Source organism: Parasteatoda tepidariorum, chromosome 4, assembly GCF_043381705.1.
Source record: "Parasteatoda tepidariorum isolate YZ-2023 chromosome 4, CAS_Ptep_4.0, whole genome shotgun sequence".
Classification (NCBI taxonomy): Eukaryota; Metazoa; Arthropoda; class Arachnida; order Araneae; family Theridiidae; genus Parasteatoda; species Parasteatoda tepidariorum.
This window is the reverse complement of record NC_092207.1, coordinates 29,333,534-29,351,149: the sequence shown is the minus strand read 5'-3', so window position 1 is coordinate 29,351,149 and position 17,616 is coordinate 29,333,534. Positions and strand designations below refer to the sequence as shown.

Sequence of the window (17,616 nt, the reverse complement as noted above, 5' to 3'; positions counted from 1 at the left end):
TGATAATGATGATAATGATAATAATGATAATGATAATAATGATAATAATGATAATAATGATAATAACGATAATAATGATAATAATAATGATTATAATGATGATGATGATAATAATACTAATAGAATGCAATCTCTAAAAAATATAATGATGTAGAAACAGCTTAAAAAACCTGTAGGCTAAATTGCGTTCCATAATCCTATTTACTATAAAATGGTGATTACTGGTTAAGACTTAGAAGTTATACTTTTTTATGTCTGTGCATTTTAAAAGTATTTCATAATTGATATTCTAGATACTCGAACCGATGCATATTTCACGTGATACTTGGCTGTTCCCATTTTTTTCAGATAACTACGAATTTATTATTATTGAAGCTGGCTTATCCTGAAGGCGGTGAAAAGAAAATGCTCCCATAATGTTCCATGAAAACCCTTAAAAAGTTCTTTATTATTCTGTAGGTAGCTAATTCACTCTAAAAAATTTCATTAATTCCGTTGAATAAAATCAGTGCGTTGAGCCAGAATAAGGTGTAATATTGAATTATGTAAGTAGTAATGTAGAATGAAGTTTACTTTAGTTCAACTTAGTACGTATTATGTCTGCCAACTAGAAATATATTATGGTTTAATACGCCTAAAAATTTATAACAGAGTTCGCAAAATATAATAAATGAAATCGCACATTCAGAAAATCAGAAACAAATCAGGCCTATTTCGAAAGTTAGTTTTTTGTGCTGATTTAATCATTACTTTTTAAACTTATGCCGAAAAAAGCACAAATTGAGAGAGATGTAAAAATCTGCAGTATATCACATACTTTGCTTTACTTTTGAAGAAAAAATTCGAATTTATTCCTTTTACCAAAAAAATTTGGACATAAAGATATTTTTTCTGTTTTTTAGGAGCGAATTGTTAATGAATGGTGTTCTAAATTTAAAAGAATGAAAGATATTAATGAATAGTTCAAAATGAGTCGAGGAAATTTTTTGCCTACACTATTTTAGTTGCAGTGTTATAAATAATTGAAAATAACATAAATTATTAAAAGTATCACTTTTGAAATGAATAAAAAATTACAAAATTAGAATTCGTTATTAATATATAATTATACGTTCGAATTCAAGCTTATTTCATAAAATGTCATCTTTAAGAAAGATTGGGAAATGCAATGCAAAAGTTTTAGAATTTATTACTCAAAGAGATGGAATTTTTAACCTAACTTTGAATCTTTTCCATCAAGTCTTTTAAAATGCAAACATTAAAGTTTCTGATTACGAAGGAAAGATAGAAAGCAAACTTTTACAGCAAAACAATTGTTTTCGAACGAAACGAATGAAAACGAAATTTTGTGAAGGATAAAATATTGCGTCGGCACAGCATTTAGAAAATATAGGGAATGAAGTGTGAAAAAAATTTATATCGAATAATACTTACACAATTTTTAAATTCGGAAGGAAACAGTTGAAAACTGCGTCTTGAATTCTTTTTAGTTTTGGTGCTTGTTTTATAGATCTGTAACAAGATAAATTAAATAAAATTAGAAATTTATTACTAAATCGAGAATTATAAATTAGAGCACTGAGTAATATTTAGCGGAATCTTTGAAAAATATGAACACGATCACAATGACAATTTTATCATATCCTTGGAAGTTTGATCAAAATAGCGATTCGGTCAATTGTATTTTTGTTATTGCGACCGAACCAATGCTCCCGTTCTCAAGCTATTACCGAGCATAGACTTCCGCTTCTATGTATAAAGTGAAGATTTACTTTGACATAATTATTTTGCATTTATAACAGGGACATGAAACTAAGTTATTTCACTATAAGTTGAATAATGAATAAATATTTTCTTGAAAATATAAATATTTTACCTCACATATGTTTTTAATAAAAAATATAAACACAGTTCAAGTGCCTTGCACTCGATGGAAAGCTATAGTTTTAAACTATATTTACAATCTTGCGGTAAAAAATTATCTAGGCTTTAAAGCAGACAGTTAACCTAAGTTAGGATCAGGGGAGAAGATCGCTTTATGTCCATGAAAGCTAATGCTGAAAAAAAAGGAACTAATTTTAAAGTTTAAGACTTTTCTGAGGTGTGGGGAATGTAGAATTCAACCATGTCAACCGTCATCTACGAAAAGGTACCTCATCATAGAATCGAGTTAACATGTCTTATATACTAGTGAATTGGAACTACATTCTTGTAGTGGTAGATACACTACAGTACTCCCCCACCAGAATTATAGCTGTGATAGAATTTGATGAGCGGATACCATTAATTGATTCATTGCTGTTTTGTAACAAGTCGGGAGAGCTGTATTAAGATCCCCGTATTTTTTGCTGATCGTGAGAGCTGTATTAGGTTCACGGTCGTGGTCGCTCCTGTGTTGTCATTATCAGACGAGTGTATCGACGTGTGTGATCGAGACTGAGTAGCAACAACACGAGGAGGCGAATAATGTCGCAATCACAAGCAGCAAGTCAACTGTTCAATGTTGACCATCCAGCGAAGTAAGCGTGTTCGGATCGAAGTCGGAGTTTCGGTCAAGGTAGGCGTGTTCACATCACGTCCGAAGGTCACCAATGTGGGGAGTGTAGAATTCGATCATGTCAACAGTCATCCATGAAAGGGTACCCCATCGTAGAATCGAGTCAACATGTCTTATATACTAGTGAATTGGAACTACATTCTTGTAGAGGTAAAATACACTACAAGAAGTAAGCATACAATCGTAAAAATAAGACTATAAACGCCACAAGTATTTATCTATGTTTCTTAAAAAAATTCAAAACAAAATTTATAATTTGTGAAGTTGAAAAATATAGTTTGAAAAATCGGGTTGGACAAAAACCGTTCCATCCTCAAAATTCCTCCTTCAAATACTTCCTTACTAGCAATCCAGTCGCCTTCACTAAACTTTGTACTTCGTTCCTCATTATCTTTTCTTCTGAGCTACATTAAAAAAATTTTCATTTATAAATTTCTCGTGGCTCAGATCTCACCAAAAAACTTCTTCAAGAACTAATCTTGACGATTAGCAGCCTTTATGGGGACAGTAGTATCGTTAAGTTTCTTTTTGGGGACGATTCCCTTCTGTTTTCCTCGGCAAGACGTTTTTTTCTTTTAAGCTTCGGTGTTAAATGTAACAGATATGTAGTTTCTATAAGAAGTCGCGTTAAAGGATATCTTCTGATCATTTCCAATCATCTTTAGTATCCTTATTGACTGAGTGAAAAATTGACTTTTCTTTTTCAATGGACATTTATCTGGTTTATAAGTATAAACCAGATAAATGTCTATTGTGTGATGATTGATGCAATACAACCTTCAATTGATTCAACTGCTAGCGCACGGACGTTTTGGATTGGCATCATTCTTCCCCAGGCACGTGGACCACTTTCCCCCATCGCGACCAATCTTCACTGAGTAAAAATCCTCTGGGAGAGCTAATTTTTGACGCTATTGGTTTGTAATCTTCAGGATAAAACAGATGGCGAGACAATTATTTTTGTTAAAAATGGAGATAAATCATTCTTCTCCCAGTCTTCAAATTACTTCAAGTAATTAAACTTGTTTTTTTTTTTTTTTTAAAAAAATCACTCCTTTGGAGAGATTTTCCCTAATAGATAAAAATTACCTAAATCAATGTATATTTCTCAATATTTGGATATTTCTACGAGTCCAGATAATGCAACATTGGTATAACTTCTTAAATATTTAAAAAAAACTCGACCACAAACTCGTCATTTTCCCCAACTCTCGCTTTTTTTCATATGAAGATTTGCACCTTTTTCTTGAACAGCATTGACTAAAAAAAAGTTAAACTTGATTTGAAAGTCATGAAAAACCTTTTAAAATCAATTCCATAAGAAATAAATTACTTTGCTACTGAAATATCAAAAAGCAAAACTAGAAAATCTGAAATGATCAACATATCTAATAGTATCCTTTGTTACACGTATCAACCGCAAATAGTGGATGTAGAAATTCTCCATTAGGAGTCNACATTTAATAATCCAATGTAATTCTGATATTTAGTAATATTATGAGATGGAAGTTGTTATATCCATTAAAGTTTCTATACAAAATAAGAATATTTTGGTGTCAATATATTTTCCTTTTTTTGTTATTTTAGGATATAAAACAAATTTTTCAAACTTTAATGAACGTAGAACAAGTATTGCATTGCTTTATATTTTTTAAATGACTCATAATAATTTTAAAGAGTAAAACATTTTTTTAATTCAATATTTTTAGTTTATTTAAGGCATTTTTTGCGCAATTTTTGGATTTTTAAGGACATTTTTTGCCCTTTTTAAGGGCATTTTTTGCACTTTTTAAGGGCATTAGTTGAGACTTTTTAGGTCATCAAAATCCGGGCTCTACTAATCACTTTCAGTATCCTAATTCTCTGAGTGGAAAATTTACTTTTCTTAGGGTGTAAACCAGGTTTGATGCAATACAGCCCCCAGCTGAGATAAACTGAGAATAGATTAAAAATAATTTTTCTATCAAAAACTTATTTTCAAAAGGAATTTTATTTCATTAAAATATTCAAACAAAAACTATAGTATTTTCTATCGCTCACGGTAGAGGGTACCACTAAATAGACATTTTGCATATTAACAGTAAAATTTTTGAAGTTGATACTACTATAAAATTACGGCAGTTTACAAACTGCCGTAATTTTGCGGTGTTTCGACTTCAAAAATTCTGTAGCGGAATCGGCCAAATTACCAGTCTTCAAAATGCATTTTTTTCTGTAGATTTTCGGCGGTTTATTTTTAGCTGGGGATTGATGCAATACAACCTTCAATTGATTTAACTGCAGGCGCATGGACGTTTTGGATTGGCATCATTCTTCCCCAGGCACGTGGGCCATTTTCCCTTAGCACAACCAATCTTCACTGAGTAATAATACTCTGGTAGAGCTAATTTTTGACGATATTGGTTTGTAATCTTCAGGATACAACAGATGGCGAGCCAATTATGTTTGTGAAAAATGGAGATAAATCATTTTTCTCCCAGTCTTCAAATTATTTCAAGTAATTAAACTTGTTCTTTTTTTAAAAAAAAAACACTCCTTTGGAGAGATTTTTCCTACTAGATAAAAATTATCTAAATCAATGTATATTTCTCAATATTTGGATATTTCTACGAGTCCAGATAATGCAACATTGGTATAACTTCTTAAATATTTAAAAAAAAATTAGACCACAAACTCGTAATTTTCCCAAAACTCTCGCTTTTTTTCATATGAAGTTTTGCGCCATTTTCTTGAACAACATAGGCGTTGACTAAAAAGAAGTCAAACTTGATTTAAAAGTCATGAAAAACCTTCTAAAATCAATCCCATTAGAAAAAAATTATTCAGCTACTGAAATATCAAAAATCAAAACTAGAAAATCTGACATGGTCAACACATCAAATAGTTACAAGTATCGTTGTTACAAGTATCAACCGCAAATAGTGAATGTAGAAATTCTCCATTAAGGGTCTCTATTTTCTGATTCTAAGTACTTGTACCCCAAAGTACAACTCTTCCCTATGCATTGTAAACATTTAAAATGAAGATATTTAAATTATACGTTCGCTAACTGAAATATTGTTAACTTACATAGTTCGTAAAAGATGAAGATCATAAAAGGTACCATCTTCTATTTCAGTCAATTCTTTCATTCCATATAAAACGCTGTAAATAAAAATAAAATAAATTATTATTCTAAGGTCATTTAACAAACGAAATGATGTCAAGAAAAACGATAAAAACTTCAACAAAGTTTACATCTTTAAATTGATCAAGAAAAATATTATACTTAAATTTTTACAAAGGTATACCATTTGCATTATAAATTAAAAAGTAATAATTTATGACAAGTGTTTAATTTTTGAAATACATTTTTAACTTTATCAATCTTGATCACATTGCATTAAATAGAATATTAAATTGAATGAAGAAAACCACAGAAATTAATATTTTCTGGTAAAGCTTGAATAATGTGCTTTTTAAGGTTATCATAAGGGAACACGAGTTTTTGTCTAAATATAATTTTTAATTAAGGATATTTATGGAAATTTTATCCATCTTGACGTTAGAGCATATTTTTAAAAAAGAGTTATATTAAAGATGCGGATGATGCATGTTTACATATATACATTGTCAATGGAATCAAATCAAAGCATCAGTGAACGGTACCGCCAATTGTAAAGTGAATTCACTGCGGGAATTATTATAAAGACTCTCCATTTGTGAGTTGAATCAACGCCTCCAAGACGAGAGAAAGCTTTCGTACTAGTTACCATAAACAATAAATCTCATCCTCTAGTAGTCTGAACGTTTTGACTCTTTCTTATCGGACTACTATATTGATTTGTGCGGTAGCGTTCTCTTTTCTAGCAAGCGTTGGTTAAACTCATTCACAAATGGTGGTTCGCTTAAAACATAGATTTATCATAGTACTCACATGTCTCTTAAAGTATCCTTGTGTGGCTGGAAAAACCCTTCCTTGAGAACTGTTAAGGACACAGATTCAAGAGATCTGCAAAATACAAACTGAAGTAAGGGAATGCATTAAATATTCTTATACAAACCTAATAACTTTTCATTTAAGATTTTTGAAATGAATTTCAGAGTTTAGGATGCATTGTAAACTTCCTAATGTTTCAAAACACTCAATGATGGATAAAAAAAAGGTCATAAGGATAATCACAATATTTATTAACAGTATACAAAAATGATAAATATATTTAAAAAGCATTCTTTTCTGTGTGTGTAAGCAGATAGCTTTGGTGATTTTGTGAAAAGTGATCGGCATACATACCAAACGTATTTAGGCGTTTGTTGGTACGCAATACAAAGTTGTTCAACCAATTTTAGCAAAATCGCAGAACAAAACTTAGCATATTTTCATCTTGAAAAGGTTACTACTCGAGATTTTGCAGCAATGCTTGCGTTTTGCAAACACTATGAGGTGTGGCCTTATGTAAAAGGATACTTTCATTGAATCTGCAGGGTGTCTTTTCGCCCACAATGCTACTCGTACTTTCCACACTAGACCTCTTACCTAGACGTATTGTCATTTCAATGACTCAAACGCTTTTTGGAACTGAGACTAGTTATTCAAACACCCACTGTTAGACAACTAGCGCCATCTATCTCTACTCTGGGAAAATATATTTGTTCCTCAATAATATTCATCTTAAATACTGCTACTTGTAATTTTTCTTTTATTCTTTGTAGATTGTTATCATTTACTCTTTATTTTTGATTCTTTGGTCCATTCTCGTACTTTTAAGTAAATAGTCACCGCTGGCAAAAAGCTGTTCTACTGTTCTTTTATTCTTTACTTACAGCAAATCTGGTAAGTGCGTAGAATATCGAAGTAAAAATAACCAAAAAATAACAACAGCTCATAAGATCTATTTCATATTGTGTCAGTGAAAGTGATTAAAACTAATTTCTTCTGAGAAAATAAAATCGGGAATTTCAAGTTGATTTAGATTTATGTCTAACTTGGTGGAAAAATTAAGAATTAAAAGAGTTCTGTTGATTAATTCAAACATTTTAGCAAATTTACTTTCAGGATAATAAAGTTTATTTACTAAAGCGAGCTTTTAAAGGAACGAAGCTCATCATACTAAATCAAATAAGTTCTGAGAAATTTCAATTTTAATCTTACGTACAGAAGAGTACTTGCAACTAATTGCGTGGTCTTGTCTAATCACGTGGTTGTACATGACGTTTTAATGTTACAGCTTAAAAACTTGGTTTTATTATCACACTGAATTAATATTCGGAACATATTTACTTGGATATATGTAAGTGACGTCACGCGTGTGAGTCGATCCTGATCGACTGTCTCACGCTTGACATCGCATGAAGATATCCAATTCATGCTTAATTAGTGCTTAAAATGAACTTTAACATACTTTTAAATATCGACTGTCTCTCACGCTTGACATCACATGCAGATATCCAACTCATGCATAATTAGTATTTAAAATGAACTTTAACATAGCCTCTTTTGTCCTTAAAGCCTTTTTAAGTCTTGAAGACTATTACTATATTTTTTTATATTTATGAATAAAAAGTACTACTGATTGAAACATATTACAAGTCCGTAGCTTAGCTGTCAGCTGAGGATTTTTTTTCTTTTTGAGTGATAGAAATATTTATATATAATCAAGGCTTATAAGGTACATAATCAAGACAGATAATCAAGGCTGTTAATATAATCAAGGATTCATAAAATTTAAAAAAATTGTTGAACTATCCCTGACAAGTCAATAATTCGAATGAAGAGTATATAAGATCTATTAGTTCGGGATCTAGACTTTCAATTATTGCGGAAAATTTTCCTACTTTATTTATTATTTTACAATCGGGTTGAAAAATTTTTCCGAGCAACAAGATAACAGTAATACATTAAGTTCTCTAAAATATTAGTTATTAAATCATTTTATGTACTTGGAAATAAACATGTTTTTTTTCTTCAGAATTTATGAAGTTAAATTAGGTATATTTACAGATTTTATTCCCGAATTTTACTTAGAGAGTTTCAGGATTTTTCTAGTTGATATAATATAAATTCCCTTTTCCTAGATAAGATCTAAGTTAATCTCTGAGCTTATCCTGTTTCAAACTAAGTTTTTTTTTCCTTCTGGACATCATTTGCTTCGATTTCTTTTGAAAGTTTGAACTTAAGATAAATCTTTCGTAAAAATCCCTTTTATTCCCCCGGTAACTGTGCGATCTATCTTAATAACGAACACCTTTACTTTTAATGTATTGCATGCGAACAATTTGAAACGAGAATGATAAATATTGTTTACTGTTAAAAAATAAAGCGTAGAATTACACAGGAAAGAAAATTGAGACGCTAATATCAAGACACATATACTAATGCTTTTTAATAATTCGCAATAAAGATGTAAACTAAATTCCTTCAAAAAGTTTTGAAATACCTATTTTTCGTTTTCGTTTTTTTACAATAATCGATCGTTTTTAAAGAGTGATACATATTTATAAGCATCTTGGGTCAGGACTAATTGAAAGGTTTCGTGTTCCAAAGATTACTTGAGGAATTTGGGCCAACAAACGAGATACAGGTAGTTTTCAAAAAGTGGATAACATAGATCTAAACTGATAACGATAAATTCTTTCAATTAATTTTTTTAATTTTCTTTCACACGTAATTGAATTTTGTAAATTTACATAGGCTAGTTTAGTGCTCTGGTTAATGTGTTGAGTGCTTTTCTTCATGAGCTTGACTTCTGTATAGTATACTTATTTTTTTTTATTAACTATTAAAGTATTTTTTTCCTTGCATATTTTCTTAATTTTTTGATAAACATTTTTATATAATGTATTGTACTCGCATCTTCTCCAGTATGTAGTAAATGTCTTTTTTTTTCGGTGTAATTTTACACAATGAAGTGATAAAATTTAATTGTTCAAGGTACCTGTTGCTTTTGCTCTTGCTTGAGATTATTTTTGCACAAGGTTAAATGTATGATTAATTTAAATTTTTTTAAAGTATTTTTTAATGACCTAATGTTTTTTGCCAAAGTTTTCCTTTTCTTTTTGTATTAATTCAAGTTATTTGCAGCTCTAACTATAATTGATTTTTTTTTAAATTAGTTTTTTTTATATACTAACTTAGTCTTGCTTTTAACTTTGATAATTTTTTTTCTGCTTCCGGTTGTAAGATTTTTAGAAAAACCTATTTTGCGTTTTGAAACATGTCCAAAGAAGCAACGTAAAGTATTTTTTTCTCAGAAATCTCTTGAAGATAATATTTTTAAAATCAATGAAATAAGTTATTTTATTAGTTTATGTTAAATAGAACCCACATGTATTTACTATGAACAATTACAACTTTGAAAGAGTGTCACATTTTGAAACCATCACTACTACTGGCAATGATTTGACTGTCGAGATAAGCAACAGGCTCGTCATGTCACATAAATGCTATCATGTACTCAAAAACTAATTGAAATCTCTATTTTTAAGCTTAAAAACAAAACTTAATACTATAAAATACTATTTAGACCTATTTTGCTTTATGGGAATAAATGCTGGACAATAACCATAGTTGCATGAAAATAAATTATTGATCTTTGAGTGGAAAATCTTAAGAAAAATGTGTGGTGCATTCCATGAGAATAATAGCTGGTGATCGTTGTTTAATTTTAAAATTTACCAAAAGTATTAGTAACATGATATTAATAAAGTCACAAAATGTAATAGACTACGATGGCTCGGGCATCGATTCCGATCTGACAATATAAATCTAGTAAAAAAGGCTCGCTTTTACTAATCCAGCTAAACAGAAAGTGGGGAAGACAACCAACTAGGTGGCTTGACTTTGTAGAGAAAGGCTTTTAGATTTAAAAAAAAGGAAAAGCTGGAAGAGCCTTGCTGCAGATATGACCAAATGGCAAAGACAATTTGGTAATAGGCTGTAGTACCTTGAAAGAAGAAAAGTATATTGCATAGGCAGTGAATATTTAGTGCATATAACAGAAATATCAGTAGAGCTGAAAATTAGCTGCTAATAACGTTGTTTCCACCGTTTGAGAAGTGCTCGTATGCTTTTATAAAGAATCTACATAAGAAAGAAAGTGCGGATAAGCTTGAATAGTAAGAATATAGCTATATACTGAGCCGCGATGGCTCAGGGGATAGAGCTTTCGCCTTCCAATGAGGCGAACCGGGTTCGAATCCCAGTCGATACGAATTCCGCACCCGGCTTGCACTGACTACAGTGCTGACGTGAAACATCCTCAGTGGTAGACGGATCATGGGTTAGAGTCCCCTTGCCGTCAGGCTAACCGTGGGAGGTTCTCGTGGTCTTACTCTCCACGTAACGCAAATGTGGGTTAGCTCCATCGAAAAGTCCTCCACGAAGGAAAATTTCTCCCAATACTCGATCCAGGAGTTCCCTTGTCTTCTGGATTGGGTTCAAAATTACAAAGCTACGGATTTAAACATTAGTAGTCGTAAACCCATAAAATTGGGTCGGTTATTCAACGATGGTTATAATATAGCTATATAGCTTAAGGGCTTATCCCCCAAATTTGAAACCCAGGACCGAATGCCTTCTTCGACTGTTCGTACGAATGCTACTCTCGGCTCGCACCGACCACAATGCTGATAGTTATTTTGTTAAAATAACAGTTTTGCTAAAATGACAGTAAATATCTTAAGAAACAGACTTGTGATTTAAACAACAGTATTTTTTGCATAATATTCGGTTTTATACTGGCACTCAAACTGATTTTTTTTTAAATATAATTGGGAGAAATATATCAAAGAGAAATTTTGTAAAAAAGACATTTTCTTGATTTAATTTCTGTCTAATTAAACATTTCCAACTAAGTTTTCTGTATGCTACAACGGCTACTAGAATTAAATTTTGAAAAAAGAAATATATCTATTTCTAAAAACGTAAGTCATATTTGAGACACAATTTTATAAGACATAATTTAATAATTTTCTAGTCATAATTGACAGAATTTAAATCTAGAAAAAGAAGCGTAATATTGTAAAGTTGTTACAAATTATGTTTAATAATAACAATATAATTTTTATTTTAATAATAAAACAGCAATGGATTTTTTAAAAAAATTTTCTTATTTTTAGACAATCCGAAAATATCCTAAAACCATAAAATGTAACTCAGGTAAATGAGGATGATGCAGCACTTTTTGGTCGGAAAATGAGTTTAGAATGAATTAAACTGATATAAATTTTGCTTTTTCAAGTGCAATAACTTCCAACCGAATTGATTTAAGATTTCATTGTATGATATTAATAAAAATCAATAAACTATAGAATGAAATTCCATGATGATAAAAATCAAAAATGACTAAAAAAATAATTGCTCGATAGTCTGTTAATCATTCATTGAATCGAAAACTTCCAACTCATTCAAAAACTCCTGTTTTTAATGGAAACTGCAATAGTAATTAGCCTGTTATTGAACGCTCAATCAATCTATCGAAAACAGTTACAGTTATAGTCTCTATAAGCGTGAAAAATGTTTTTGTAATGAATCACTTTAAAGTTTCTTAAATGTCATTTTATATACATGCAGTGCGTCAAAGCAAAAAAATGCATAATTTTAATTCATGAAAATTTAAAATAAAGCAATGTAAATTTGTGTAAAAAAATATTCCTTTCTTAATCGATTTTGATCAGAATTCTTAGAAACTTCGTCCCGCATATTGTTTTTGTAACTTCTCAGAAGTAATATAGATGCTAGAAATAAATTTTTTCTCTGAAATCAATAGTTCCCATAGCTATCAAATGCATACCATGAACTTTTATACGAAATTGTCTATGCCTATAAACATCTATTTTATTGCAGCGGCTGGTTGATTTTTTTTTTAAACTTTATGCTACATTTCTGAAACTGCTTTATAGGAATTTTTCTTTGTAATTTTGCTTATATAGACTCTCTAGTGAAATTCTAAAATACAAGAAAAATTCACAAACGATTTTTTTCCCACAACAGTATAAAATTGAAAATACTATTCTTTCTTCGGGCTGGTTCAAAATCATACAAAATCAAACCAAGATGGTATTTTCAAAACTCTTCATCGAAGTTAAGGCCTGCGGCATTTTTCTGCAGAATTCTTGAAAAGTAAAAAATTTCCCAAAAAGTTCGAGTTCAATTTGTATACAGAGGTTCTTTTAAAAAAACATATGCAAAGTTAAATGAATAAAACATGCTCTTTTTTCTACATTCTTAAACTTATATAATAAATGCATTTATGAGAAAAACATTTTTTTTAAAAAATATTTTATTTACCCCCAGTAATTGTATTCAGCCAAAAAATAAAATTTAGAGAGACAGTATAAAATATAATTTATTATTCTTTTATATACCGCATGGTTGTTTTCGTAATTAAGGAACGTGACTGAATTATTTACCTTAGTTAAGGGGTTATATGTACCAGCATGTCTTTGAGGAAAAACAGATTGAGCATAGAATGTTTTTTTTTTTCAAATCTCAAATTTTACAATAAATTTAGAAGGTACGGTATACTTTTTTCAAAATACTTATAATTGTAAACCCCAAAAAAAGCGGAGATATAGAACCTTGTAGTAGGCATAAGGAGCCTTGTAGTAGGCATAAGGAGCCTTGTAGTAGGCATAAGGAACCTTGTAGTAGGCATAAGGAACCTTGTAGTAGGCATAAGGAACCTTGTAGTAGGCATAAGGAACCTTGTGGTAGGCATAAGGAACCTTGTGGTAGGCATAAGGAACCTTGTGGTAGGCATAAGGAACCTTGTGGTAGGCATAAGGAACCTTGTGGTAGGCATAAGGAACCTTGTGGTAGGCATAAGGAACCTTGTGGTAGGCATAAGGAACCTTGTGGTAGGCATAAGGAACCTTGTGGTAGGCATAAGGAACCTTGTGGTAGGCATAAGGAACCTTGTGGTAGGCATAAGGAACCTTGTGGTAGGCATAAGGAACCTTGTGGTAGGCATAAGGAACCTTGTGGTAGGCATAAGGAACCTTGTGGTAGGCATAAGGAACCTTGTGGTAGGCATAAGGAACCTTGTGGTAGGCATAAGGAACCTTGTGGTAGGCATAAGGAACCTTGTGGTAGGCATAAGGAACCTTGTGGTAGGCATAAGGAACCTTGTGGTAGGCATAAGGAACCTTGTGGTAGGCATAAAGAACCTTGTGGTAGGCATAAAGAACCTTGTAGAAGTGGAACAAGACTAATAGAATGTGTGTCGATCCGGGTCTTTAAGCGTTGCAAAATTTACGTTTGTAGTTAAATGCTAGGGACGTCCAGGTGTAAGAGTGGTTAGCGTGTCTGAGTGCAAAGTGAATCCCTCTCAGGTTCTGCGGGTTTCAATCCCCTTCTGGGCATGGATATTTCTCTCTGTGTGGTGTCCTCTGTTGTGTAAGATGTGTGAGTGTGGCCCACCCTATGAGTGGTAGTGTGGCATCGGTAATGTTGCGCGCCTCAGTGACTTATGTTCCCAGGTGCCCACTGGGTAAATTTAAATGAGCAACACTTCCGGCGCCTTCCGAAGTGAAGAACGAAAATTCAGTACCTGCCGTTAGGGAAAAAAAAGTTAAATGCCAGGCTCTCCACAGAAAGTGAAATGTAATTTAAAAATAAGGTGGGCTGAATGGTTGTAAATGAAGAGTATTGTGATAGAATCATTACATCGTTCAGCAATTTTGGCATTTCACAAAAATTTATACACTATTTTAACGCTTGACAAAATAAGGTAAACATATCAATAACTCAATTTAGCGTATTGGTCCACGGTATCCCTTTTTGGTAGCGTATCGTACGAACAAATAAGATATTCGTACACATCGAAAAAAATATAGATTAATTTTTGTTATGTTAACTATATGAGGGTATCTTAATAATAGAAAAAGGAGAAAGAAAATGATGTAAGTATTATGCATAAAAAAATGATTACTTTATCCGTTTCTATGGAATGTTCTCATATATCGTGCAACTTAACCTTTCATAGGGCCATTTTTTTCTATTAATATTATGTTAAATTATTTTTGAAATGATTTATAAATAGAAATTTAATTGGCTTTTTACCTAAAATTATTTTGATTTTTAGGAGCATTTTTATTTTGATTAAAATGGGGGTTGAATATTTTCTCACTGTAAAGAATTGCTCATAAACTGATACTCGTACATAACCGAATATATAAATTTTGTCTTTACAACTATAAATAAACTTGACGAAATTATTAAGTATGAACGAACGCATAATTCACAAGAGCAAATAACTCCCCAGTGTTGGCCTCTTTTTTAAAATCACGCTAACATTTACTATTACTCTCGTTTATGCAAACAAAACAAAGCAAAGCTTTTCGTAGGTTTTTATTTTATATTATCTGTAATTATCAGCAAATGGTCACACAAATCATATGTGGGAAAATAACTTCCATTCGATATCTAAAAGTTAAGGAAGTTGGTGGGAGGTATACTTCCCACGGTCTTAATCATTCTTAAATTCGTTCTAAATTAAGGGTTAACTTAATCATTCTTAAATTTGAATACAGGAAACTATGTCCCGCTATAAATGGAAGCATGCATCAGTATAAAACTGTCTAAAGGTTGCAGTTAAGTTGTACCGTATTATGGATTAGGGTTCTGAGTGTTGTGGCTTTAGGCACCGATTTTATGTTTCAACGTGTTGCCGATTATATTAAGAGTGTAATATGAGCGTATGGCCTTTACTAAACCTTCAAAAAATGGGTTAAAAATAACAATTTTAGATTTTTTTGGTAGGTCTAAATCAACGTAGGGGAAAATTATAACTACATTTCCTGACCAACCTTAACAATTTTTTATAAGCCTTTGCCGATAACTTAAATGAAAAGAATACATATAACGCTAGAATATTAAAAGTCAGAAAAAAACAAACTTTATCAAAATCTAAAGAATCACTTTTGAGATAAGGGGACGGAAAACATCAAAACTTGTTTGATTGCCGGAGGAAGTAAAAAAGAGTTGATAGGTGATTATTTCAAATATCGCAAAGTTTCACCAAGCTCTTAAGCCGGCATTTGTTTTTCTCCCCACTTTCCTCACTAGTGATTCGGCAGATTCTCATTGCTTTGTGTTTCTTTTCTTTGGATATTACTTTGAGATCTCTTACTTGCATTCTTTTTTTACTTTAACTTAGATAAGGATTGTAAAATATGTATGAATAATGGATATTAAATGTGTCCCCTATATTCAACGTCCCCTATATCCAACAGACCTTGTTTAGATATATACATTATGTTTTCATACATGCGATATATGTGCTAGTAAAATCTGAGAATCTATAGTTTTATTTTTAGTCGCTGAGCAGTACCATGGGTACAGGGATCTGGAGAAAATTTCCTTCCCCTTCAGATCTATCTCTAAATTGGGGTAATGACTTCACGAGTGAGTGGTGCTGCCACTATCCGAGGGATTCTAAGAGAAGTCTTCCTGACTTAATTTGCAAAAAGCCAATGGTTGACGAGCTTGGATTGCACAAATGTCATAAGAAACATGGTTTCATTTATCGGAATCAAATTAGGGTTTCATTTTTTTATGTTCAACTAATTTTTTTTTATTCGTAAGATAATAAATAGATAGTATATGTTTGATTAGATAGCATCTAATAGTTTTTTTTTAAATAAATTCCATAAAATATTTTTAAAACAGATATTTTAATATTGATAAATTATATCTTTAAAAAAAAGTAATGCTTATATACAATGCATCATATAATCAATGATAGAAAATTGACAGAAAGGTAGTTTTAAGAAAAAGAAGGATTGTATTTATTCATTTCTTAGAACAGGTAACTAAGAAAATAAGTTTGGGAGTAATATATTTTATTTCTAATTAAATTTACCCACTTAGTCTCGGATTTTTTTTTTCTTCTCTTCTTTTATGAGAAGTTCTGAGATAATTACATCGAAAACCTTTTTATTGAGTTATCTGACATTGGAGATTTCGAATTTCATTTCAGAAGTGGACTTCCAAGAAATTTCATTTTATTCAATAATTACAGATTCAAATAACTTTAATTTTTCAATTCACCTTAATTAAAGAAATGTATTATTTTTGAACGCGATTCAAAAATTAGATTTTGTATTTTCTTATAAATCATAATTATTTCTTAAGTATATTAATTTTAAGCTTTTCTGTTATGTGAATTTTACTGGAAATAATGGAATGCTTGCGTATGAAATTAATGAAAATGTCAAAAAATATTTTTAAGTATTCAGCTATGCCTGAAATATTTTAGTACTAAATGTGAATAAATAAAATAAATTTTTTACTGTTCATAAATATTTTTTTATTTGCAATTGTTCCTTATGCTGAAAAATATTGCCCTAATACAGTGGTTTAGTAAATGAAGTCTAGATTGATTACAGAAAAAAAAAATATTTAAATGAAAATTTTTTATACATTTTTGAAAAAATCTAATATATTACAGTATTTTTTAAATTTTTGTTTTTAAAAATCAGTGCTCTTTAAGATATTGTAAAGCGTATAAAAAGAAATTCTGAATAAAAGTTAAATTAAGCTTTTTAAAAGTTAAAACTAATTCGAAACTATGAATTGTATTGTGAGTGATTTGCATTTAACTTAAAAAAATAGAGCTAACATTTTGTTTCCTTTATAAAATGGAGATAATGTTAAAGCGGCATAAATAAAGAAAAAAAAATCTCGGACCAAGTTACTTTTTTATATAATCGAAGTTAAGAAATTTCTTACTTTTTAATTTGGGTGTCCATTTCTTTATCTCTTTCTCGAAATAATGAAATATTTTATACTATATCTCTTAGTTTACGTGTTTTTGGATTTCTTACAATGTTAAGCAAAATAACTGCTATTTTAGAATTGTTCAAGCAAGAAAAACGAAAGTGTGAAACCGTTCTTTTGCTCAATATACACTATCTAGCCATTAATGACCGGACACCCCTTGAAAGGCAGGTGGACTCGTCCTGGCGGAATAAATACGCAACCTGTGGTGGGGGAAAGACCATTCGCAAGCAGGCGACGGCCATACGAGCGTTAACAGTGAAAATGAGTGGACGGCGAGAGCTGAATGAGGCGGAAAAGG

At 30.9% G+C, this 17,616-nt stretch overlaps 1 protein-coding gene across 1 annotated transcript in view; it reads right to left on the bottom strand.

Annotated features, from left to right (window-relative positions):
- Nucleotides 1-17,616, bottom strand: part of LOC107457327 (lutropin-choriogonadotropic hormone receptor) — a 104,699-nt gene that overhangs the window by 41,608 nt on the left and 45,475 nt on the right. Inside the window, exons 2-4 of the mRNA XM_043047848.2 lie at nt 6,474-6,548; nt 5,627-5,701; nt 1,435-1,512 (exon numbers count right to left, since the gene is read on the bottom strand). Of these exons, the coding sequence (XP_042903782.2) occupies nt 1,435-1,512; nt 5,627-5,701; nt 6,474-6,548 (228 nt within the window). The remainder of the gene's footprint in view (nt 1-1,434; nt 1,513-5,626; nt 5,702-6,473; nt 6,549-17,616) is intronic.